This window comes from Takifugu flavidus, chromosome 8 (assembly GCF_003711565.1).
Source record: "Takifugu flavidus isolate HTHZ2018 chromosome 8, ASM371156v2, whole genome shotgun sequence".
NCBI lineage: Eukaryota > Metazoa > Chordata > Actinopteri > Tetraodontiformes > Tetraodontidae > Takifugu > Takifugu flavidus.
This window is the reverse complement of record NC_079527.1, coordinates 7,526,161-7,549,339: the sequence shown is the minus strand read 5'-3', so window position 1 is coordinate 7,549,339 and position 23,179 is coordinate 7,526,161. Positions and strand designations below refer to the sequence as shown.

Sequence of the window (23,179 nt, the reverse complement as noted above, 5' to 3'; positions counted from 1 at the left end):
CCAGGGCTCGCTGCTCTTCCTCAGGAGTGTTTGGATGGGGATGCAGGCAAGGAGGAGGACAAGGAGGAGAGGGGGAGAGGAGACTGGTGAAATGCGCGCACGGACGCAAGCCTGCACGCACGCACGCACACTGACCCTGGAGGCTGCGTTCCCCTTTAAAAAGTCCCATCCCACACAGATACGCAGAGCTCATGCAGGATCTGCTGCGGCAGAGGGGGAACACTGCTGAGCTGTGCAGTTTGTGCTGCCAGCACTCGTGCAAAGGAGGGGGGGAGCGTATACTGGAGGAGGAGGAGGAGAGGGAGGAAGAGGAGAGAGAGTGCAAACAATGTCATTCTGTTCAGGAGGCAATGCTGCAGTCAACTTTGCCTCGCCACGAGGACACAGCAGCGGCGCCCGCCGGGCTCAAAGTTTCGCAGCCGACCATCCGGACAGAGTCCTCCAGACCGGAGAGCAGGTACACAGTTCTTTCCTCTTCGCTTCCTTCCGCGCGCGTGTCTCCTATTTGTCTGCGACGCCCCTAAATGTGCTTCGCCGGAGTTGATGTCTGTGTGCAAGACTGCAGTGTGGAAGCTTCTCCTGCCTCCTCTGCACCAGCCTGAACCAGGCAGCCAGTCGGTAGCCAACGTCTCTCATCCATGTTTAACGTGTGGAACCGAGGCTGGAAATAGCAGCCGGCAGAGAGGAGCGTTTAAGACTGGAAGAGGCAAAAGTAGTAGAGGCAACTTTTAGATTTAATGGTGTTTGAGGAGAGAACAAACAGCCTGAAACCGTTTCTGGTGTGCGGGTTTATGTTTGGCAGCATGCTGCAAAGGCTGGACATGAGAAGCCGTGGACGTCGGTGGACGTCCTGCGTGTCTGTGTGCTGAAATGAGAAGGAGGCTACAGTGGCCTGCATGGGACAGCCGTGGCGCATTCATGAAGTTGTGCAGGACTTTTCTGCCTCACTTAAAGTCTTCGAGCAGCCCTGCGGAACACTTCTGGGCAGAGTTTAGAGGACGGAGGCTTTGGTGCAGTCAGTGAACTTGAAAAAGGAACGGTGCCTTACTGCCTCTGCCCTCGGCCCTTTGACCTCAGGCAGGTGAGAAGCCTCCGCGTGTGTGAGGGAAATGAGGTTCGTGTGATGCAAACGGTTTGTTTGAGGTAACCCTAATAAGACCTTGAAAAGGCAATGCCGGCATCTCCTGCTGGAAGCATGGCAGCGGTCCAGAGCTTCTATTCCTGGTGTTGGGTCTCTCTCCCACTGCAGGCAGGTGAGTCTCAGGGAAGAGGCCGATCGCAAAGTCAACGCAAGGTTCCGCTGGGCGCCATCATCTCGGAACATCTGCAGTTCTTCTGCTCGCGCTTTTTTCTGAGGGTGGCGCAGCAGTGCCGGTGAAAGGAATTGCCGCACTCACCTGATGTCCCTTTCGCCTCACTTCTGCCCTCCCCTCCACCTCAGCCTTCATCTCCAACATCTCTACTGCACAGTTGCCCAGAAAACCTGTTCAGAGCCCAACACACACTTATACACTCGCAGCATCACTGCCACCAACCTAAATCCACTGGAGCATGCATGCAGCACACACACACACACACACACACACACACACACACACACACACACACACACACACACACACACACACACACAATCCTCCTAGAGCAATATGCCTTAGTAGAGAGCCAGCAGCAGAACAGCCTTGTCCTGCAGCAGCAGCAGATTTCCTGCAGTGCTGGCCCCTAATAGCACACACACACACACACACACACACACACACACGCACACACACACACGGAAGCACATCCTTCTCTCTGACTCAGACAATTGGTCATGTGATACAGTGATGGTAAAGTGATGGAGGGGAGACAGTCTCACTCTGGACTCAACTAAGATGGGTTGTGAGTAAAAAGGAAAGCTAAAGAAAGATGAGCACGCACCCCCCCCACCACCACACACACCACTACCACCACAACCACCAACCACCACGATGGTGCATTGTCCCATTCCAGCACTCCAGTCCCGATGATGTAATCAATGCAGCAAGCTTTGAACTTGCAGGGCTACCCCCACCTTCTCTCTGTGCCTCTCTCCCTCTCTCTCTCTCTCTCTCTCTCTCTCACACACACACACACACACACACACAACACACACACACACACACACACACACACACACACACACACACGTTTTGAGGTCTTATCTTTAGTCTGTGTCCCAGGTAGGATGATGAATAAATTACAATCTTGTGTATTGAAATAGCCATTAAAGGGGTCCGCTCGGTGCCTAATCAACCCCCTCTGAAAAAAAAAATGTAAAAATTAAAAAAAAAAATCAACGAACTGACTTTGACCAGTTCTTACTGGCACGGCGTCAAAACTTGGTTGTGCAGTGCAGTCCTGCATCACTTTGCATTAATTGGGTTCAGTAAGGGGGAAAGGCAAACCCACAGCCCCTCATTGAGAGTGTGTGTTCTGTTCTGAGTGCAACATCACACTGACTTTGGTGCTTCACTGATAAGGTCACCGGGCTGTGGACAGCAGGCTGCAGCGGCACTGATGTACAGGGCGCTACGGTGCGATGCCAAGGCAGCCTGATTGAATCCATATTGTAGCCGTTGAGTTTTGCTGAGCTGGTTCCTGCCACTGGACTCAGAATCTGCCTAGTGATCAGCTGCATCATTGATGTATATACACCCCACCAAACACACACAGACACACACACACACACACACACACACACACACACACACTGCTAGTTGAAACCGTAGAGCATCGCTGCATAATCAGCAGTTATGAATGCTGATGATTCTGCACATTTAATAGCTTCAGTCACCAGTGCACTGGTGCGCACGCTGTACACTGAGACCTCTACTTACGAACGTCTCTACATGCGGAATTTTCAGGTTACGAAGCGTCTCAACGGGAAATTATTTCCTCTTGTTACGAAAGAAATTTCAGGATACGAAGGTCAAAAATACGCTACCGCTGCTCCTTGCAGGTCGCGGAGTTTGGCGAACGCAAACTTGCTAGTAGCTGCTCTGCCATTGGCTATCGCCCAGCATTTTCCTGTAATCCCATTGGCTAGGAGGGACGTCAATCTGTACAAGTTTGTGTGTATCCCAGCGTCGCCTTCGTTTCACTTTTATTTATTGTGGGTGTTTGTATGTTTGTCCATTAGATAGCGGTGTTACCACAAGTGTTAACGTTCGTTGCTAGTAATGACGGCTAATGTAAGATTAGCCTGTAATAAAGTTCATTTTGTTCCTGGAGAAGCCTTGCACTGAATTCCTACATTTATTGTGCGGTAATCTAAGTGTAACATGTATTTGTTACAGGTTTTGATGCATTTTTATGATTTATTAAAAAAAATTATGTCCGAATTTCTGGGGACTTGAAACGGATTAGGGCATTTACATGGAAAGCATGTCTCTATTTACGTAATTTTCAGGTTACGAAACAACTTCTGGAACGAATTAAATTCGTAAGTACAGGTCCCACTGTATTTCAAACTTCCTAAGCGACCATATACTTTTCTTAAAATTCCTGGGATTCCGCAAATAAATCCCATGGAGTGTATCTGACATAACCCTTATTTGCCAAATCACATGATTTTAACCAAAAGGTCTTCCGCTTGCGCTACATGGGCGCCTAGCGGCGGCTCTAGGTACTGCTCCTCCAATACCATGCAGAAATAGTAGAATCATTACATCAAACAGCAAGAAATACTGCAGCTATATTAGTTATGGGATTTAAGATACGCAATACAACTTGAAATAATTAAATAAAATTTATTGGAAAAAACCTCACATTTACACATTTTTATCTTACTGAATCCCTGTTTAAAGGAACTTAAAAAAAATCCATCTTCACTTTCACATAATGCCTGCGTGTGAAGCGCTGAGAGTTAAAGCTGTGTTTGCTAACAGGGCTGAGTCATCCTGGGTATTTTTTTCTGGGTTTCCCCCCTGTCTGATCCTTCTGCTCCTCCCTCTCCGATCCAGGAGCAGCCTCCCAGTCCAGCTGTTGGTGGCCTGCAGGAACATGCCTTGACTTGTTGCACTGGCTGAGTGCAACAAAGGGAGGAGAGCGAGAGAGAGACACCCGGAGGCAGAGAGAGAGAGAGAGAGAGAGAGAGCCTTGAGGTCAGCAGTGTGCTGGTTTGAGCCCTGCAACAGCAAGGACAGACTCCCGCTGATGTCAGACCCTCCCTGGACGGCAGCTCCTGGACAGCGGAGCTCCAGCGCTCCATCACTGAGAGGTGAGTGTTTTGGAAACTGTATGTGACCTATAAAATTACACTACAGAAGCCATAATCTGCTGTGTAAGTAGTGTACCAGCACAACTAAAACAGCATCAGATGTGTACTTTAAAATGCTCGTTTAAGACGTTCCGCTCCAAAAACGTCCATACTGACTATTGCTGCCATGATAATACAAAAGGTCACACCGTGATGAACTGACATGAACACTCAATTACCAGTCGCAGTGACACACTGACCGCCACGCTGACGGAGCACCACTGGTGGCCTTTCAACACCACCCCAGGGAGTCGGCCGTCTTTTGGCCACGAGGGCAGCGTTCCACCACAACTAACTGCACACGCAACACCTGCGCGCTATCGAGTCGATCTGTGACGTTCGTGGCTAATTGGCGTTTGTGATCTTAGTTTGCGTGGACAGATTTGCTGTTACTGGGGCAACTGTGTTGTCTGGTAACCAGGTGTTTGCAGAAGTTAACAGTTACAGACCAGAATAAACGCCGGTGTCGTGTTGGCCGTAACATGATTGGAAGCATGACGCTAACGGTGTTGGTAGCCGATACCAGAAGGATGACAACAGCCATGATGTCACACAGTGTTTCTGCATCTGAAGGATTCAGGAAGGAGGTTCTGCTGTGTTTACTGCATGTGAAGATACGTAAATACTCAAACAGACAGCGAGTGTGTGATATAAAGAGTGACACCAGTTTGCTCAATCAGTGACACAAAATACAGCAAATACATTTAATTTACAGACTTTCTGTTTATTTTGAAATGGTGATGATGCACATGCTGCCTCAGCGTAGTTCAGAATAAAGGAAGACAACGAAACCAAAGAAAGTGTAAACATCACTGTTAACACCAGCGAAAACACAGATTCAAAAGTAAAAGATCAGAGAGATTATATATACTGGCGCCATTGATCATCCCCAACACCTCATCCCCTTAATAATGAACCAATATTAGATTAATTAGCAGACTGGAGAAGGTGCAGCCAACATTTAGCATCGCTGATTGGGCTTATCAGGTGGATTGATGGGTAAATGAGGTGGAAAATTATTCACTAACAAATGAAACAATACAAGCAGATGTAACAACTCATAATTACATCAGGCTTTGCCGCCCAGCCGTGAGTGTAGAGAACAAAGCTGCAGGAGCTGGGGCGCATATTCAACCACACTCCTCTAATGCTCGCACACTGACCCCTTTCAGAGGTTAATGCACAGAAAAACAACAAGATGGAATCCGATCGATGCAGCCGAGGCCTGAAAACACGAGTACGACGCAGCGATGCGTCACCGCTGCTCCGGCTGGGTGTCTGACGCAGCGGGGGCGGCCGACCGTTCCACTTCTGGTCGTTTCTCTGGAATTCCTCAACTCCGTATTGGGGATGACGTCAAGCTCTGGGCAGGAAGGAATTCCTGTCATGTGTCTGGAGCGGGTGGCACCAGGTTGACCAGAAAAAAGCTTTCCACCTCTGGGAAACAGGTCGCGAGGCGTCGCCATGTACTCGTCAATCACTCGTAGGGCCGACTCCTTCGCTGACAGGAGTCGTCAGGCATTTGACGTTTTTGTGAAATTACAATGGATGATGGGTAAAAAAAAAAAGCTGCCACTAAAGTGAGGAATGCTGTTATACAACCAATGATGCGTCACAAACCACAGACCCGGGGAACTACAAATAGACCCAGAAGACAGAGCAGAGATAAAGGATGTTCATCCATCTGTAATTTCTCCGCTCTTCCTCTCATATTTCCCTCCCTTCATTCATCTGCTGCAGGTCGCTCTCTAGTGTCCACGCCGTCCTGCCAGCAGAGTCCCGCTGGGAGAGGACAGTAAGGGACGTTCAGCCGGCCCAAAAATAGCACTGCGGCGGACAAATGTAAGTGATACCGAAGGGGTTTAGGTGCACGGCCATGTGAACATAAAGCCACGAGCGCACACGGGCACACGTATAAATAGATGAAAGGTGAATCGAACCGAGTTTCTGTTGCAAAATCATGAGTCATGACAAGTCTATTCTTAGTTCGGGGGGGTGTTTTTGTGTGTATTAGTGATGCTGCAGAACAGGAGACAGGACAGACACCAGTGTTTGCAGCCGTGTTTTCAAGAGAAGTTTCGCTTCGACCCCAGAGCGACGAGCCCCAAATGCAGCTGATTGTTGTCCAATTATTCCTCAGATCTTCAGCTGCAGTTTGGACGCTGCCGGGGAAGTGCAGGCGGCGAGGGACGGCGGCTCCTGTGGGTGTTTCTCTGGCAGTGTCTTAGCTGGTTGTTGTGAGGAGTGAGAACGAAGCAATCAGCAAGTATACTGCCGCAGAAATTCTTCGCAATAAGAGGCCCCCCACCCCCCAGGGAGAAACGAGCGCCGCCCCCGCCCCCCCCCCCCCTCCTGGAGCCAACGCGGATCACGCTGCCATCGTGAAGAGAGTGGCCGTTTTCGTGTAGGTGGCCTCTACAATATTTACCACTGGAGCAGTTACAGACTTTAACCTGCCTGTGAGTTTTCCGAATCGGTCCTCTACTGCCCCCTTGTGACCGAAACAGCGCCACTGCGTGCATTTATCCCACCGAAACCACAGCAGAATGTAAACGTTTGTAACTGTGTGTTGCATGTTTAATGGTTGTCTCACTTGTGGCCATTGGCCAAAACCTGATGCGCAAATAAAAGTTACACAATGAACAGTTCATTCGGTAGCTTGTTGTGTTGTACGCAAAACGATGCTGCCGAGCAAACACATCACCTTTCGATTCTTAAGGTTCATGTGTGTAGGTTTTTCTTTTATGAGGTTTAGTTTTCCACCTGACTTGTTGCCTTCCATTAACACAGCGTTTTCTATTAGAAACTGTAGCTGAATGCCTTTTTACTGATAGATGCTGCGAGACAAGAGAGCGGCTGTAACGCGGCTGCTTAAAACATGATTCACATCCCGTTTGGTGCTTCATCGCTCTGCAGGTCAGTTGGCTTGTTTGCCTGTAGGAGGAGGTGCAGTGAAACAGACTTTTGTCTGCAGATCTTAACAGGGTTGTGGGTCTGCTACTGTCAGGATATGCAGATTACTCCTACTAACAGCTTCCAAACGGCTTTTTTTGCTGTCTCATGGGCTTAAATATGACTCAGCAAATGGGAAACAATTAGGGCTCAACAGAATGAAGCAGAGAAAAGACATCTGCCCAGAAGAGGACCGGGCTTGGTTTAAATGTGACAGGAGCACAAATACGCTGGCGGAAAATGGAAAATTAACTTCTGTAGTGACGTGGATGCCTGAAAGGACGGTCATTCATGAAATGGACTGCCGACCTTAAAACCACTGAACGCTGTGAGGTGTGTCCAGCTCGGTGAGCTGTGCTTCAGCCAGCGGTTGCTATCGTGATTCATGCATTATTATAAGTCCATTCTCTTCGATCTAATCTAGTCCGAACCAGTGAGCGAGTCTTTACTGGAAGTGCGCAGCACGTCCATCCAACAGGAACTCTGAGTCAGGCTGACATGTTTATCGTGCTGTAAAGTTAAATACAATCAAGCTATGTTGTATAACGACTGGTCCGTGCACACGTCTGTCCTTACAAACATCACAGATGTGCACATGAGGTGCATGTGATTTATATAAAGCAAAATGAATTTAGAAAAGTTCCACCAATACTGAACCACAGAGCTTGACTAATTCAAAGTTATGGTCTATTTTTGACTCAACAATTTCTATTTTGAGCAGTATTGCGCAAGGACGTGGTTCACTCAAAAAATTTAAAAATTTAAAAAATCCACAAATGATCCACTCAACACCCTTTTGAAGTTTATAGGTAAAGTGCTGTTGAGAACAACCTTCCACCACTGATGTAAAGACCACATGCTCCACCTCTAATTCCATTAAATGAAGCTGGACTTTATCGTCGTGGGGATATAAAAGCAATCATAGGCTGGAAGGCACGAAGCTTTCAGGATATAAATATGGGGCATGTGATGCTGTTTTGAGCAGAAACGGTTGGAGGCATCTAAGGAAGAGTGCAAAGACCTTCTAATCTAATCCATCATAGCCGTAGCCTGCATGTGACCAGCTCATTAAGCACAAATGTGAGCGCATAAGCTCCAGGTTATCAAGGCAATGGTGCCTCGTTGGGCCCAAACATGAGGTAAATGAGGCTGGAATTTAAATGCCACGGGTTACAAAAACACTTTTGAGTGAACTATCCCTGTAAGACAGACGGAACCGTGCGCGCGATGACGGAATATTTCGCCGAAACTTTGTCTGAGAAGAAAAAAAAGAAGAAATACATACTGCATGTCGTCATGCGCCCTGTGATAGAGTGACACAAGCGCAGACAGAAATAAACGTGCACGAGCACAGAGGCATTACCAGCTGACCGACTTCTGCTTTTCGCTGCGTCTGGCGCAACAAGGGGCGCAGAAGCGGTGAAGGAGGAGTTAAGCGCACAAGAAAAAGCGCGTTTGGCTGCCTGAGAACTAAAGTATGGGGATGTTTGTTAAAGTCACATGGCTCAACTCTCCGTAAATGCCAAACTTTCACGGAGATGTGACGCTCGGTCGCATTCACGATGGAGAACGGGAACCAGACGGTGGTGTACTTCTCTGAGCAGGTGGTTGTGTTGTTTACGTGCGCGCTGTCGTTCGTGGGCTCCTCGCTCATCATCCTCACCTTCATCGTCTGGTCGGACTTGAGGACGACTCCCCGGACGCTCCTGGTTTACCTCTCGGTGACTGACTGGCTCTCCGCCGTCTCCTACGCCTTCGGAGTCTGGAGGGTTTTCCGCACCGACTCGCTGGACTGCACCATCCAGGGGGCCATCTCCACTTTCGCCAACAGCAGCTCTTTTTTCTGGACCGTCGCCATCGCTGTTTACCTGTACATCTTCATCGTCAGGTCCAGCCAAAGAGTCGCCGACAGCCTGGTGCTCTTTTTCCACCTCGTTAGGTAACGAAGCTCGGTTCTAATCTTTGCTCGTTATGAACTGCAGCGAAGTTTGACTGTGTACCCCGGGGCATCCTGGGAAATCGAGGCAAAAGCCGCTTCACTTTCTAAAACTTAAAAGCGTAGAAACACAATACAGAGGAATAATCTAAAGTGGCTTTTGTTCTTTAAAAAAACAGCAAGAATAAAAATTCTATTGTTATTATCCATTTTAGAATAAACAAAAATCCCCCAAACTATTTTGAAATAGTTTAGGAAGTCCAGTAGAATACTCTGTGGAAGAATGGAAACCCAAAGTGGTTTGTGGTTTGTGTATGTCACCTACTAACGGGGCTGTACATCATAACGCAGGTTAGTGGGGTTACTTCAGTGTTTGAAAAGGACCACAGCGCCACAGGCAACCAACAAAAACCAAAACTTGATTGTGCATATTAATGCTCAACACATCAAATATACAACAGACAGCATGTATACTTTATCTATATAAGGGGGGGGGGGGGGGGGGGGCATGTGTTAAATATCCAGTGTGCAAGAAAACACCAAAGCACAGAGATGTTGTTACTTTGCAAATTAGACGCCGAACTCTCTGAAGCTTAATTTTTTTCCCTGCTCATGAATGAGTGCATGGTCATTGTCAGGATGTGAAACTGGAGTCAGTTGTCTGAGCAGTATGATTGAACTATTTTTAACATCACAGCATTTTTGCCCGGGGTACCTCTCTCTGCGGTTATCCTTCTAATTTTGAACTTTTATCTTATCAAACGCTCCTTCGAATTAAAGACCATACAGTAGAGACTTTCACTGCACGTCCTATAGATAGCACACCAGAAAAACTGCAGCCATCGCTGTGCTTTAGCGTGTGAATTCACGTAGTTTTGTCTTCAGTCACGTTTCTTTCATTATAGCCAGTGAGCTGAAATCATGTTCTGCTCTTTAACTCTTCCCACTGCGGTGCTGCAGCTGGGGGGTCCCCCTGGTCCTCACTGTCACAGCCGTGTCTCTGGGCAAGATTGGCTACGACGCATCGGAGGTGTCAGTGGGCTGGTGCTGGGTCAGGATTCACGCCTCTGACCGCGTCCTGTGGATGCTGCTGACCGGGAAACTCTGGGAGTTCATGGCTTACCTCACCCTTCCCGTCCTCTACATCCTGATCAAGAGGCACATCCACATAGCGGTGAAAATCGAGCCACACGCCAGCTGTTGCCATGAAGGAAAATCATTGTCTAACAATATAAATGCAGTCCTTTCATGTTTGCTCCCAAGTGTTTGTTGGCCTCCATCCTATCACCCTTTTGACTCGCACTCCTCATTGACTGTTTCCTTCATGTTTTTTGTTTCTCTGCTGCATGTGTTTGCTCCATTTGCTGCAGCACACTGCCCTGTCCGAGTATCGCCCCATCCTGGCCAACAGGCCTCAGTCGTCCTTTTTCTCCATGGCTGACATGAAGCTCACACTCATTCCCATCATCTTCATCGCTCTGCGTATTTGGAGCACGGTGCGCTTCGTACTGCTGCTAGCTGACTCTCCAGTCAGACAGAACCCCGTGCTCGTCACCCTGCATGTGAGTCTGCATGTGCACACTTCTATCTGATAACTAATATAATTAACAGATGTCGAAATAAGAATACCCATTATTATTAAACATAAATATGTCTGTGTTTTCCATCGATTCTGCAGGGTATCGGTAACACCTCGCAGGGAGCAGCCAACTGCATCATGTTTGTGCTGTTAACTGGACCGATCCGCACGCGCCTCTGCGCCGCGCTCTGCTGCTGTTCCAAGTGCAGCGCGGACTCACAGCACTCGCCCAAAGCTCCTCGCAGGCTGGGAGACGAAGAGGGCACCGGGGAGATGCGGACCGACAGATGAGGCTGCAGCTCGTCCATCGGATGCTGACGCAGCGCGAGCAGACGTGCGGGGAGGAGGGGGGGCTCGAACCGCGCTGAGACTCGTTACAGGAAATGCGCGTTGCAGGCAGAGCCGGTCAGAATTTGGACTGTGAGTTGAGGATGGTGCATTCTGGAGGTTGTACTTGAAGAGCTGCATTATGAACGTTTGTTCCATGGGGACAGTTGACTTAGACCATCACCTTCTACTATTCGTGATGTGAACTTTTGTTTTTCACGTTGTACCTCTGAACAGTTGAGTTTTGTTTGGGTAGACAAAAGTGTAACAGATGAGTTGGAAAATGTATGACTCACAATAAAAGGTGTGAATTTAGCAGAACTGACTGTTCATTTCTTGACCAGCTCTGGAGCATCAGCTCTTTGAGCCGCAGTGTTGCAACATTCTTCATACGAGGCGTCCTTCTTTGCTGTGTCATGGAATTAACTCGCTGTGGTGAGAACGTTTGGCCCGGTCATATCACATGTCATCCTTCCTCCTTGAAACCTTAGACTCACTTCTTCTTTAACCCCTGTTGGCTCCTGATAGTCACAGAATGTACCCACTGAACCCCTGTATGAGTCCTGGGGTAGCTGTGGCACCCTCTGTGGCACGTGTTGGCTGTTAGTAGATGAAATGCCACTTTTTAAAATTAGAATTATTAACTTAAAATTGTAATACAGTATTTCAATTACAGTATCGGTTCAGAGAGGTGAAAGATCATAAATATAATTCCCATGCTCCTGAAGCCCATAAGCTCTAATGGAAATAGTGTTTGAGTATTTTTTGTTTAATATTAGCTATCTGTGTTTTAAAAACAGACAAAATTGTATTTTTACCTCTCTGGGCTCTTTGCAGAATTCTCTGTCACCCCCTGGATGGCAAGACCTTCACAAGCTTTTGCTTACTTCTATAAATAAATGACAGGAAGTGGAACAGGATAACATCCAAATATATGTTTATATGACGTTTGTATGACGTCATTACAGGAGTTCTCATGCTCCACATGGAAACCTTCGGTTGTTTATTTTAAAAACAGCGGAGGAGCATAAATACTCTCATCTGTAGATGAATGTGACACAGGTCACCGTTTACTCTCTGAGGAGCATCGGTGAGCAGCTGCCATGTGTGGCAAAATGAAGAAAGATGACGTCCAAGATGACCACCGCCCTGCAGGAGTGTAGGAGTTGCACGCAGAGGTCACGCGGAGGATACTCACAGAATGAAGCATCGCGTGACCGACGCTGATGAAGAAAACCAATCGAGACATGACTCAGCTGGATCTCTGCCCACTTCATTCATTAAGTTAAAGAGTCCCAAGGGAGTTCATTATTTTCAATACCATGAGGTGATTATTTGGTTCTCCAACAACACAGTGGGTCAGAAATTCAAAGTCTTTATGTTTTTAGACTTTACACAACAGAATAATCAAAAGAAATTAAGATGAGCAAATACTTTTGTGATCATCATATTGACTGAGAGCACGTTGACGGTGCCATGTGACAATCTGAAGCCAAACATTAAATAACTTCTGCACGATTCAGCACTCTTCGCCAAATCATCATCAACTGTGAGATAAAATATCTTCAGGGTGATAATTGTCTCATAAATTTATCATAAATCTGCAGTAACACTCACACTCTTACTCAGACAATAAATCCTCTGTGTGTGTGTGTGTGTGTGTGTGTGTGTGTGTGTGTGTGTGTGTATGTGTGTGTGTGTGTGTGTGTGTTATCACTGTAAAGATTACATGAGCTGTATGGCACCTGTACACTGTATCTGCACACTATGTGAACCAGATATCAATATTAACTGGCAGCTATTACATAAAGTGCCCTGAAGCAGAGAGCACAGTCAGCAACCGGAAAAGCTGGTGAAAGCAGCCAGTTGCTCCCTGATCCGGTGATCAAAGTGCAGAAGGAGGACTCCGTCAGGTGAACAACAACAACAGAACAAACTGGACTCACGGTAGGACCCACGCTCAGGCAAAGCCATGGACGAGAAGGAAACATGGGGGAAGCCTGTGGAGAGGAGAGGGGTGAGCTCCTGCATCGTCCGGACACAAGGACAGAGTTTAACTGAGCAAATACGCCACACTCACAATATTGACTTTTTGCTACAAATGTATTCATCTGTTTCCTGCAACTGTCTTCGGTCAGACATTTAAGGACAATAAAGTCCAAACGTGTTTTTGACCAAATTTAGACTTTATTTAATCTAGACTGCTGTTCAAGTTGTCCGAGTCCTCTTTCCAACCTTAGAGCGGAAAGTGCTTCTGACTTTTGACCTAAATGGAGTTTATAACTTAGTACTTATGTATGTAAATAAGGTGAATTTACTGTCATTGGAATTCAATTCCCAATTTATAACCACAAAACTGATTCTTAACAACAGGAGTGCTTGTGTGCACATTTTGCATTATTTCCCTCCACAGCGTCTGACTGCAGTTTTGGCCCTGGCGACACTCATATCTGCATTCGGCTCATCGTTTCAGTACGGGTACAACGTGGCTGTGATCAACTCTCCAGCACCGGTAACCATGGAAAAAACAAATAAAAATGCCAGGGAGAATTTTTTTTCAAATCTACACTCGGTGAAGGCGAACATGACACTGTGTCTGCCCTCAGTTCATGCAGCAGTTCTACAACACCACCTATGTGGAGCGTAATGGTCAACCCATGGAGGAGAACTTCCTCACTCTCCTCTGGTCTCTCTCAGTCTCTATGTACCCACTGGGGGGCTTCTTTGGCTCCCTGATGGTGGCTCCTCTGGTCAACAAGTTAGGGAGGTAACCTCGTGTGTCTGTTGCATTTAAAGTCAACAAATGATTGTGCGATGTGCCCTGATGGCCATCCAAACCCGTGACAGGAAGGGCACCCTCCTCTTCAACAACGTCTTCTCCATCGTCCCCGCTGTGATGATGGGGGTCAGCGAAATTGCCAAGTCCTATGAGATCGTCATCGTGGCTAGGTTTATAGTGGGCATCTGTGCAGGTCAGAGAACGTCAAATATTCATCACCCAGAGGTCATTTTTTGACGATTTTCCTTTTCTTTTTAAACTTTGTCTGCAGGTCTGTCGTCCAACGTGGTGCCAATGTACCTGGGAGAGCTCGCTCCCAAGAACCTGAGGGGAGCCCTCGGCATCATACCGCAGCTGTTTATCACGATCGGCATCCTCTGCGCGCAAGTGCTGGGCATCAGACACATACTGGGCAACAGCACTGGTAAATACGACAGGGACTTTAATTATAATGGCTGATTTTCAGGTTAAAGGTGAACCGTCTGTGTCCAGGCTGGACACTTATGCTGGGTTTGACCGGCATCCCCGCCGTCCTGGAGCTTCTGCTGCTGCCTTTCTTCCCGGAGAGCCCCAGGTACATGCTCATTCAGAGAGGAGACGAGGAGACAGCGCAGAGAGGTGAACGCCTCAACCGTCCCAGACCCGGTTAAAAAGGAATCCATAAGGGCATTCAGCAACATGCAGTGTCACCCTCAGCGCTGCAGCGCCTGCGCGGCTGGGAGGACGTGGAGGAGGAGCTGTCCGAGATGCGTCTGGAGGACCAGTCGGAAAAGGCCGAGGGCCGGCTGTCTGTGCTGAACCTGCTCTCTCAGCCTTCCCTTCGCTGGCAGCTGGTTTCCATCGTTGTCATGAACATGGGCCAGCAGCTGTCAGGGGTCAACGCGGTGAGTCTCCCTCAGCTGGCCGGCTGTCCTCATCCTTCCTAGTGACACAACGCTCAAATAAAGCTCCACTGCAGCTTTACACAGTCACTCTGTCGCTCTCCAGATCTACTACTACGCTGACAGCATATACGCCTCAGCTGGGGTCAAGCAGAATGACATCCAATACGTCACCGTGGGAACGGGAGCAGTGAATGTCTTTATGACCATAGCTGCTGTAGGTGCCAGCCTTCACAGATACGCTGAAAGCAGGATGTGAAAACAGCAGGAGAAGGTTTTCTGAACGGCTCGGCGCTTTCTCTCCTCACCAGGTCTTCATCGTGGAGGCTTCTGGCCGACGGCTGCTCCTCCTCATCGGGTTTGGCATCTGCTGCACAGCCTGTGTGCTGCTGACCGCCGCGCTCAGCCTCCAGGTATCCTGTCAGAGCTTCAGTTTCAGTCAGATGCTTCTCTGCTTCCCCCTAGTGGGTCCACACAAGGACGTCTTCTGAACATTAGACGAAAAGCATTACAGCAGATTTGCTCTTGCTGTCCCACTGCATCGGTAGATTACTGCGTGTCATCCTGAGTGATGGTGCAAATAACTTATTAATGAACCGCATATGAAGAAATCCAATTAGCTGCACCGGCAGAACCATCTGAGTAGAGCTGAAGCTGGCAGCAGTAAAGCTGGTGGTCATGCCGGTAATGTGGCAGTAAAAACAGCCATTACACTTCACTGAAGCGTTCAGGCGTTACGTGTTTAAAAACGCTGCTGCTGACTCGACACCTCTGTTTTCTTGGGTCATGAGAACTCGGAGACATTAAAACAGTCACCAGCCACAAAGGTAAAGCTGACCATTAGGCAGAACCACAAGGCCCGCGCTGCCCTCCTGCTAACCTGTAATCTCAGCCACGTCCAGAATCCTCCTGCGTTCATCATTCGCATCCACATTCAGGGCTGAACAAACGCAACCATGAATTTAATGTGTATCTGCTGTGGAAACGTCTTGTTTGAAAGCGACTGTCGGATGTGTGTTAACAGAACAGCGTCTTTTGGATGCCCTACATCAGCATCATCTGTGTCATCATCTACGTCGTGGGTCACGCCATCGGACCCAGTGAGTCTGGCCCCCGCCACCGCTTATCTACACGCACTGATTACAGCCGGATGCACCATTAGCTGAAGTGTTGTTTGGCATCATGTAATGATGGATGTTGCAAATGTGTGCAGGCCCTCGACACAGGGTCGTTTTTTTTACCTAGAAGTGTGTTTTTGTCTGGGTTGACCACTTCTGTGGGGTCTCTGCAGGTCCTATTCCTTATGTGGTGACAACGGAGATGTTCAGGCAGTCGGCTAGGCCCGCAGCCTTCATGGTGGCTGGATCTGTCCACTGGCTCTCCAACTTCACGGTTGGCCTCGTCTTTCCTTTCATGGAGGTCGGTGTCACATCATTTTCAGGAACCTATAGATACTCAATCTTTATCCTGAGAGTTGGAGAGCAGCTGTTAGACCGAAAAGATACTCCCAATTCCAATTAGATGTAAAAAGCTTCACCTTCAGCTCCTGTTAGGTGCACCAGCAGGGTTCTCTCCACACAGACATGTTTTTTCTGTCAGCTCTCAGTACAGTCAATACCCCACGGCCCACATGAAAGTAGTCTCCATTGTGCTTCCATGAAGCTACTACAGGTTAAAATTATGCTCCCTTTAATGTCACTCAATGGTTGACTCTAAACTTTAAAATATTCACAATCAGGAATTTTCACCAAAATTATTGGGGGGATGTGTGATCCGCAACTTTCCTCAGACATTAGGAATATACACCCGGTCCCACTGCAGCATAGATTTGAGATACATTTACGAAATATATGAATGAAGTGGTGACAGTATTGTTATTGTCACTGTGGCCATCATCTCTTCTCCCCTTCCTCCCCCCAGAGAGGCCTGGGCCCCTATAGCTTCATCATCTTTTCCGTCATCTGTCTGCTCACGCTGGTCTACATCTGGCTGGTGGTCCCGGAGACAAAGAACAAGACTTTCCTGGAGATCTGCCAGATGTTCGCCTCCAGGAACAATGTGGAGATCAAACTGGGCGACGGAGATCTGCCCCTCAAAGAAAAGAGGCCACGAGCCACGGCCCTCTGAAGAGAGAGGAGGGTATTCAAGAGGCAGGAAGTCTTCACACTGGCGGTGGGACGTTTTAATTCATCCTCTATTTTTATTTTTCATCCATGTGTATGTTTTTATAGAAATGAATGTAAAATATAATTAGTGAAGTAATAAATATTGAATCATGAAATATTCAAACAAACTCTTTTCACTCTTTATTAATGCTGAAAACACGAGTACACCAGACTCCTAAAGTCCCACGACAGACATATGCGCCTACGTTGTATAGATGTTCTCATACTTTATATCTGAGATATTTGGCTTTGCCGCCACCTCAGGAGCATCGGTACTGACCGTCCAGCTCTACTCCTCCATAAAGACTCAGTCTGGTGGTCCCCCAGCTTATCACGTTGCCCACCACAGTGCTGTTCCCCTCACATGACATCTGGTCTCGGATGTCTGCCGTGCTCAGACGGTAGTCCCACATGTTGACATCGGTCATCTTGCCCACAAATGCGTTTGAATTCGAGATGCCCAGTACTCCATCCTGGTCTTTGCCCAGGATGAACACCCCGCTGAGGCTGACCGAGTACCCGCTCTTCAGGTACCGCTGCTCCCCCACCATGCCGTTGATCCAAAGCTCTGCTGCGCCCGAGTCGGACGACCATGTGACACAATAGTTGGTCCAGTCGTGGGCCCTGAAACTGTGCGGCAGGTTAACAAACGCGTTGCCGATCCACAGGCCCACCTCTCTCGCGTTCATGTCTTCAGTGATGGAAATGGTGATTTCATTGTCGTGTTCACTGCTGGAGTAGGAGAGGACCGTGTTGATCTCCTCGGGCTTGGACAGGACGTGCATGCAGATGGTAAAGGCGTTCAGGTCGATGGGATGGCTGACGTGAGCTAAAGCGTAACCACCGTCATTGTTGTCCTGGAAGTTGAGCACCAGAGGAAACAGACCAGTATGCTCTGAGGAAAGGGGAGAACTGGGATCAGGATGGTGGGACGGACGTCCATGCGGTCAGAAATGAGGTCTCTCCATCAGGAAACCAAAGAACTCACCGTTTTTATTTTGCGGCCCTGAGCCGCGAGTCCCACCTTAACAACAAAGAGTTATCAGCACCTGCATCTCACATGCAATGACTAAACCTGTTACTTTCATTTTAAAGCATTCAGTCACCTGCATAAAGGTACTTCCCCAGTGATGTGATCAGACCTTCGATCTTAAGGAGCTTGGATTCAATCTCATCTTGACGGCAAAAGGCTGAAAAAGGCAGTGCGTGAAAACAAGGATTAATCTCCAGTGTTTTCCAGAAAACAGGGGAAAAAACTCCCGTAATAATACATAAACAACTAAAAGTGCATCCTGATATATGTAAAATCATCCTTTTATATGGTGAAATCTACCAAATAATCCTGAAATGGAAGTGTGTGTGGATCAGATTGCATCCTGCATACTGTGAAATGTACAGAATCCTCCCATATATATTTAGTCATGTGTTGTGTATCAAACTGTGGCCTCTGGTTTGGTTCTGTAACCTGTGTGCAGTGTCAGAGCATGCTACCCACTTCCCTTCCCAAGGCGCGGCAGGAACGACGACTCCACCATGCGGTCATTGAGGGGCTGAGCGATGCGGTAGTCGTTCCACAGGGTCTTGTTGTCTAAGTCCATCAGGGTGCTCTCCAGCTTCCTGATCTGAGGAAGCAGACAAGGGTCGTCCGATGTGAAAAGTTTAACTTCTGCTACAGATGCATGTTTTTCCTCTTAGAATTTCGGATTTGGGGGCCAAAGTTGTCCTGGGTGCTGTACCTGGTTGTGGGAGAGAGTGATAGGCGTGTCAAACACCGTCCAGAGGATGCTCTCGTAGCACGGCGGCGTGGTGAGGGAGCCCTGGTATCTGAAGAAGTGGTTCAGGTTCTCGGGGAGCATGGAGCGCACGTCCAGGCTGGATATATTCATGGACTGACCTGCCCGGATGTCCAGGTTTCACTCAAGCATCTATTGAAGTGTAATTACCCCAGTGTGCAGCAAAACGTACCTGCATACTTGATTTTGCCCAGGTTGGAGATGAAATCGCTGTAGTAGGTGTTCTCAAAATGTCCATCCTGGAGGGGTTACACAAACCAGCGTGAGACCAATTGTGTTGTTCTTGACAGAAAAGCACAGTATCCAAGCTGTGAGCGGAACTTTTGAACCCACGAGTGAAGGAAAAAACAACAGAGCGTTCTCTTCAAAGGGCATTTCCAAAGGGGAGGAACAATATTTTTTCCACTACAAAGACTTCCCTCAGCAGAACTGATGCCCATTCATCAGAAAGAGCGTTTGCATCCTGGTGCAGAGGGGGTGGAAAAAAGGAACAAAAGTGTGTGTCTTACGTACATCATAGAAAAAGGCGAGTACAGCCAGGCCGTCAGGTTTGTCTCTGGCTTCAATAAAGCTCTTGTACTTGTCAGAATTATAATGGACGACGTGGAGCTGAAAGACAAGTAGAGACAGTGTCGCTGATAAGAGGCTGAAAGCTGGAGCGAGAAGTCAGACGCAGCCAAACACGCACTCAAAATGGGCTCCCTTGAGCAGAACACCATGTTAAACCAGACTGGGGTAAAACTGGGGGTGGAACATTTTGTTGTTCAAATGTGTAAATGGACAATTTGTGCAAAATTCATGATCATTTCAGCATTCAGCATTACAGCCTTGACATAAAGAGCATGTTTAGGTTTGTTCTTGGTAAAAGTAGTGGAGTTTAAATGACTGAATGCATCCTTTAACCTCTGCCATGTAGCGGATGCCGTCTATAGTGTGCTCCGCTCCGCTGGCCTCCAGGTCCCAGCCGCCCCAGTGCAGATGCATCTGGACAGCTGTGTATTTCCCCGGGAGTCCCTCTGTGATCATCATGGTGGGGGGAAGGTCAATTTGAACTGGTGGAAGCACACAAAAAAGTTAGAATTTCATTCATTTAAGAAGTTTTTTTTTTTTTTTTTGGTGTTTTGGGGAGCATAATGAGCACAGGGCCTTCAAATAGCTGGAATAATTCTCAGGGTTTGTTTCAGACCTGTCCCAGTCCTGCCTTTATCCTGCAGCTGGAGCTTTCTTTCTTTTGTTGGGGTTTTCGGTTTTGAAAAACAGTCTCTTAAGAGGTCTCTACAGTATTAATGATAATCCTTCCGAGGCATGTTTGAACCAGACGCGTATTCCCGAGAAGAAAAGAGGAAGGTGACGCAGAATGACGTATGCTATGACGTTCCCTTATTTGTGAAACAACCTGAATCCTCACAGCTTCCAGTTTCCAGAAGAGGTTAACGGGTCAATTTTCCTCACATTTGCAGAAATTTAAAATAAATTTTCAGTAAAATGTGCCCACAAGAGATGGAACTACCTAAAGTGTGCCATGCCCTGTGAAATAAACTCTGCATTAAGATTAGTGTAAGTGAGGTTAATGAGGTCAGCAAGTATTGTTAAAAAAAATGCAGAAGCTTTCAAATTCAGTCATTAATGCAACAATTTCAGGAATGATGTAATGAATTCCTCAGAAATTTCCAAAAGCTAACTTTTAAAAAAACGTGTAAGTGAGGTTAATGAGGTCAGCAAGTATTGTTAAAAAAAATGCAGAAGCTTTCAAATTCAGTCATTAATGCAACAATTTCAGGAATGATGTAATGAATTCCTCAGAAATTTCCAAAAGCTAACTTTTAAAAAAAAGACAAAAAACAGAAAGTGATTTGTTTATTTATTGGCTGTATTGTCTCACCGGTGTGACCGTTGTTGGTCATGAGGAAATCCCCCCTCTGAGCATCGTAGCCGCTCAGCTTCAGCTGCAACATGTCTGGGTTGAATCGCACGTTGCGTCGCTGGATGTCGATGGGCGACTGCTGCTTTCCTCCACATGCAGGGTATTTGGTGGGCCAGTGCATCTGATCCAAAGCCCCCTCTATGGCAACAACGCACATATCAATTTATAGTGTAAAGCGTGCGCAAATAGGTGCATCAAATCATACGGGTGGGAATATTCTGTCCAGCCTTTCCCATAGTATAGTATAGTATAGTATAGTATAGTATAGTATAGTATAGTATAGTATAGTATAGTATAGTATAGAACAGTACAGTACAGTACAGTACAGTATAGTATAGTATAATATAGTATAGTATAGTACAGTACAGTACAGTACAGTATAGTATAGTATAGTAGTATAGTATAGTAGTATAGTATAGTATAGTATAGTATAGTATAGTATAGTATAGAACAGTACAGTACAGTACAGTACAGTACAGTACAGTATAGTATAATATAGTATAGTATAGTACAGTACAGTACAGTACAGTACAGTATAGTATAGTATAGTATAGTATAGTATAGTATAGTAATAATCGATAAAGTTGATGTCACTACAATAAAAAAGGTAAATGCTATGTTTTCTATGTTAAATCTCAGTCAGCCATCATAAATAGTAAATAAATTGAACAGACAGAGCAGCTTTATTTACTATTAGAACAATTTAAACCTTTAGACTTGGGTTGTTTGTTTTTTTTAACTGTATTTTATTTTCACTGCTCACCTGCTGCCAGTGTTCTGTTTGTATAGCTGTGAAGTAAAGTTCTATTTTGGTATCGACGCCACCCATGACCACAGCAGCCACATGCCTCAGGAGAGTGTCACTTATTAATTAGGCTACATGACTTAATTACAGGCTAATAACAACTAAACTGGCCAAAATGCATCGTTTTATATACCGTATAAACCATATATAATCACACATATTACGGTGACCTCTCAGTATAGGCTACTTTAATTCGATTAAATTCGGACACATGTAGCCTAAACTTTTTTCCTGACTAGATAATTCGATCATTTCTATAAGCCTACCTGTGTACGTCCAGTGTATGCCATCAAGGTGAACGCCAGCACTGACCACACAGAAGAAAAGAGCGGAGGCGAACACGCAGATCTGCTCCATCGCTGCGTCTTTACGCACGGCTCTGACGCCTCTGCTCTCTCCTGTGCCGCTTTTAAGGCTGCCAGCTCAAGATGGTGTTGAAACTTCCTGATGGAAACGCCCAAGTTTCTCCCGAACGACCCTAAAAGTGACGTGAAATCGGCTCACGACAGCTGAAAGTTGGTTTACTCCAGGGAGACTGTCATGATTCGCAGCTAATCGATGAACGTGTCATCGTTGGTGGAGAAGGACATCAGTCTGCTTTTGATTACGATAAAAAGTTTTACAGTAAGCCTTGGAAAGTTATTTTACACGTGAGTAGCACAAAGACCTTCACAGCAACAGCAATAGCTATGGCTTTTTCCTGGTAAAGCTATCTCGGTTTGAAAATAATAGAAGAAAATATACATGAATGATCGTGGCCGCGGTAACAGAGCACGTCACCGCACGCATCACCTCCTGATACGCACTAGTCAAAACATGCTGGATACCAAAGTGCCAGAGCTATTAACTGACAGGGAGGGAGCACAACTGTGGTTAGAATAAGAATAAGGTTATTTATCAATGTTTTAATCGCCAATGAGCAGAATAATAAAAGCAAACAACGGATTATAATTGCTGCTCATTTTCTTGGCACCATTTGGGTTTGCAGAGAAACCAGCAAGATCAATCGCTTGAACTGGTGAGGCTCTTTTGTATTTGGCTCATTTACCTGAGACGAACTTGCTGTTGTTGGTCGCCTGTGCAGGAACAGTAATATGCTATTTTCACACCCATATTTTGTTTTAATTCCATTTGACTTGTTGTTTTATTTAGGATTTTAAGTTAGGATTTGAGATTAGTGTTGGTCTGGCTTAATTAATTTAGTCAGAATAAAGATCTGTCTGCTGTAAGAAAAGACTTCCCTTGATTTAAGACTCTTTCACGTTCTCCCTCCCCTCCCCTGAGACACATCCCACACGTGAGGGTTTGAATATCAAACACACTAAAGGCAAAGTAAAAAAAGAAGGGTTGAGCAGGGAATGTGGGGAAAACAGAAGTGACGTTGGTCGTTGGGAATGTTTCATTAAGAAACCACAGATTCGACGCCTCTTGGCACGCAGCCTGCAAACACCAGCATTTAAGACTGAACTAAAGCTGCCTTGCAGCTCAGTAAATCACCAGCCTCATGGCTTCATCTTTGCTTGAAGGGTGATCATAGTGTTTAACATCCTGAAGACCTTAATGATGCATATACCTGCCAATTTACTGTAAAGGCCACATATGTTGAGTGAGGCATATATGATTCAGCTGCTGGATTATGTCATTGGAAGTAATCAAAATAGATTATTCCTAACTGCTCATGGGTGTAAATTTAGGACCATGAATGTGACACATTGTCTCAATTAATCACTGATCTCTGATCGAGTTGTAGGATTAAGAA

At 46.6% G+C, this 23,179-nt stretch overlaps 3 protein-coding genes across 5 annotated transcripts; 2 read left to right on the top strand and 1 right to left on the bottom strand.

The window, feature by feature from the left end:
- The first annotated feature begins 298 nt into the window (after positions 1-298).
- On the top strand, positions 299-11,394 carry gpr157 (G protein-coupled receptor 157). Of its 3 annotated transcripts, XM_057041133.1 has the most exons (6): positions 300-457; positions 3,984-4,240; positions 6,020-6,121; positions 6,420-9,170; positions 10,128-10,341; positions 10,846-11,394. In XM_057041133.1, exons 4-6 carry the CDS (start codon positions 8,794-8,796, stop codon positions 11,035-11,037), a joined length of 783 nt encoding a protein of 260 aa, XP_056897113.1. In that variant the 5' UTR covers positions 300-457; positions 3,984-4,240; positions 6,020-6,121; positions 6,420-8,793; the 3' UTR covers positions 11,038-11,394. The 3 variants fall into 3 exon arrangements, with proteins under 3 accessions (XP_056897112.1, XP_056897113.1, XP_056897111.1); XM_057041132.1 differs by lacking the exon at positions 10,846-11,394 and having other exon boundaries at positions 299-457; positions 10,128-10,729; XM_057041131.1 differs by lacking the exons at positions 300-457; positions 3,984-4,240; positions 6,020-6,121 and adding an exon at positions 10,538-10,729 and having other exon boundaries at positions 8,437-9,170.
- A 1,532-nt stretch (positions 11,395-12,926) lies between these two features.
- On the top strand, positions 12,927-17,026 carry slc2a1a (solute carrier family 2 member 1a). The gene is made up of 12 exons (XM_057040435.1): positions 12,927-13,090; positions 13,487-13,585; positions 13,680-13,840; positions 13,921-14,045; positions 14,124-14,276; positions 14,345-14,470; positions 14,549-14,736; positions 14,840-14,950; positions 15,045-15,146; positions 15,758-15,833; positions 16,025-16,152; positions 16,654-17,026. Exons 1-12 carry the CDS (start codon positions 13,046-13,048, stop codon positions 16,858-16,860), a joined length of 1,521 nt encoding a protein of 506 aa, XP_056896415.1. The 5' UTR covers positions 12,927-13,045; the 3' UTR covers positions 16,861-17,026.
- Positions 17,027-21,976, bottom strand: ca6 (carbonic anhydrase VI). The gene is made up of 10 exons (XM_057040434.1): positions 21,687-21,976; positions 20,574-20,753; positions 19,595-19,743; positions 19,205-19,300; positions 18,864-18,930; positions 18,635-18,792; positions 18,394-18,520; positions 18,005-18,088; positions 17,887-17,922; positions 17,027-17,793 (listed from the first exon to the last, which is right to left on the bottom strand). Exons 1-10 carry the CDS (start codon positions 21,775-21,777, stop codon positions 17,159-17,161), a joined length of 1,623 nt encoding a protein of 540 aa, XP_056896414.1. The 5' UTR covers positions 21,778-21,976; the 3' UTR covers positions 17,027-17,158.
- Between the last annotated feature and the right edge of the window lie 1,203 nt (positions 21,977-23,179).

What these genes read in the sequence shown, in the direction of transcription:
- gpr157 (XM_057041131.1), top strand. Translation starts at nt 8,794, where the DNA reads ATGGAGAACGGGAACCAGACGGTGGTGTACTTCTCTGAGCAGGTGGTT. An exon ending in AGAGGCACATCCACATAGCG is followed by an intron (nt 10,342 to 10,537) that starts GTGAAAATCGAG and finishes CATTTGCTGCAG; the next exon opens with CACACTGCCCTGTCCGAGTA. An exon ending in CCGTGCTCGTCACCCTGCAT is followed by an intron (nt 10,730 to 10,845) that starts GTGAGTCTGCAT and finishes TCGATTCTGCAG; the next exon opens with GGTATCGGTAACACCTCGCA.
- slc2a1a (XM_057040435.1), top strand. Translation starts at nt 13,046, where the DNA reads ATGGACGAGAAGGAAACATGGGGGAAGCCTGTGGAGAGGAGAGGG. An exon ending in AGCCTGTGGAGAGGAGAGGG is followed by an intron (nt 13,091 to 13,486) that starts GTGAGCTCCTGC and finishes TTCCCTCCACAG; the next exon opens with CGTCTGACTGCAGTTTTGGC. An exon ending in AGCTGTCAGGGGTCAACGCG is followed by an intron (nt 14,737 to 14,839) that starts GTGAGTCTCCCT and finishes GTCGCTCTCCAG; the next exon opens with ATCTACTACTACGCTGACAG.
- ca6 (XM_057040434.1), bottom strand. Translation starts at nt 21,777, where the DNA reads ATGGAGCAGATCTGCGTGTTCGCCTCCGCTCTTTTCTTCTGTGTGGTC. An exon ending in GGGCAAAATCAAGTATGCAG is followed by an intron (nt 18,793 to 18,863) that starts GTACGTTTTGCT and finishes ACATCCGGGCAG; the next exon opens with GTCAGTCCATGAATATATCC. An exon ending in GCCGCGCCTTGGGAAGGGAA is followed by an intron (nt 18,089 to 18,393) that starts GTGGGTAGCATG and finishes TGCCTTTTTCAG; the next exon opens with CCTTTTGCCGTCAAGATGAG.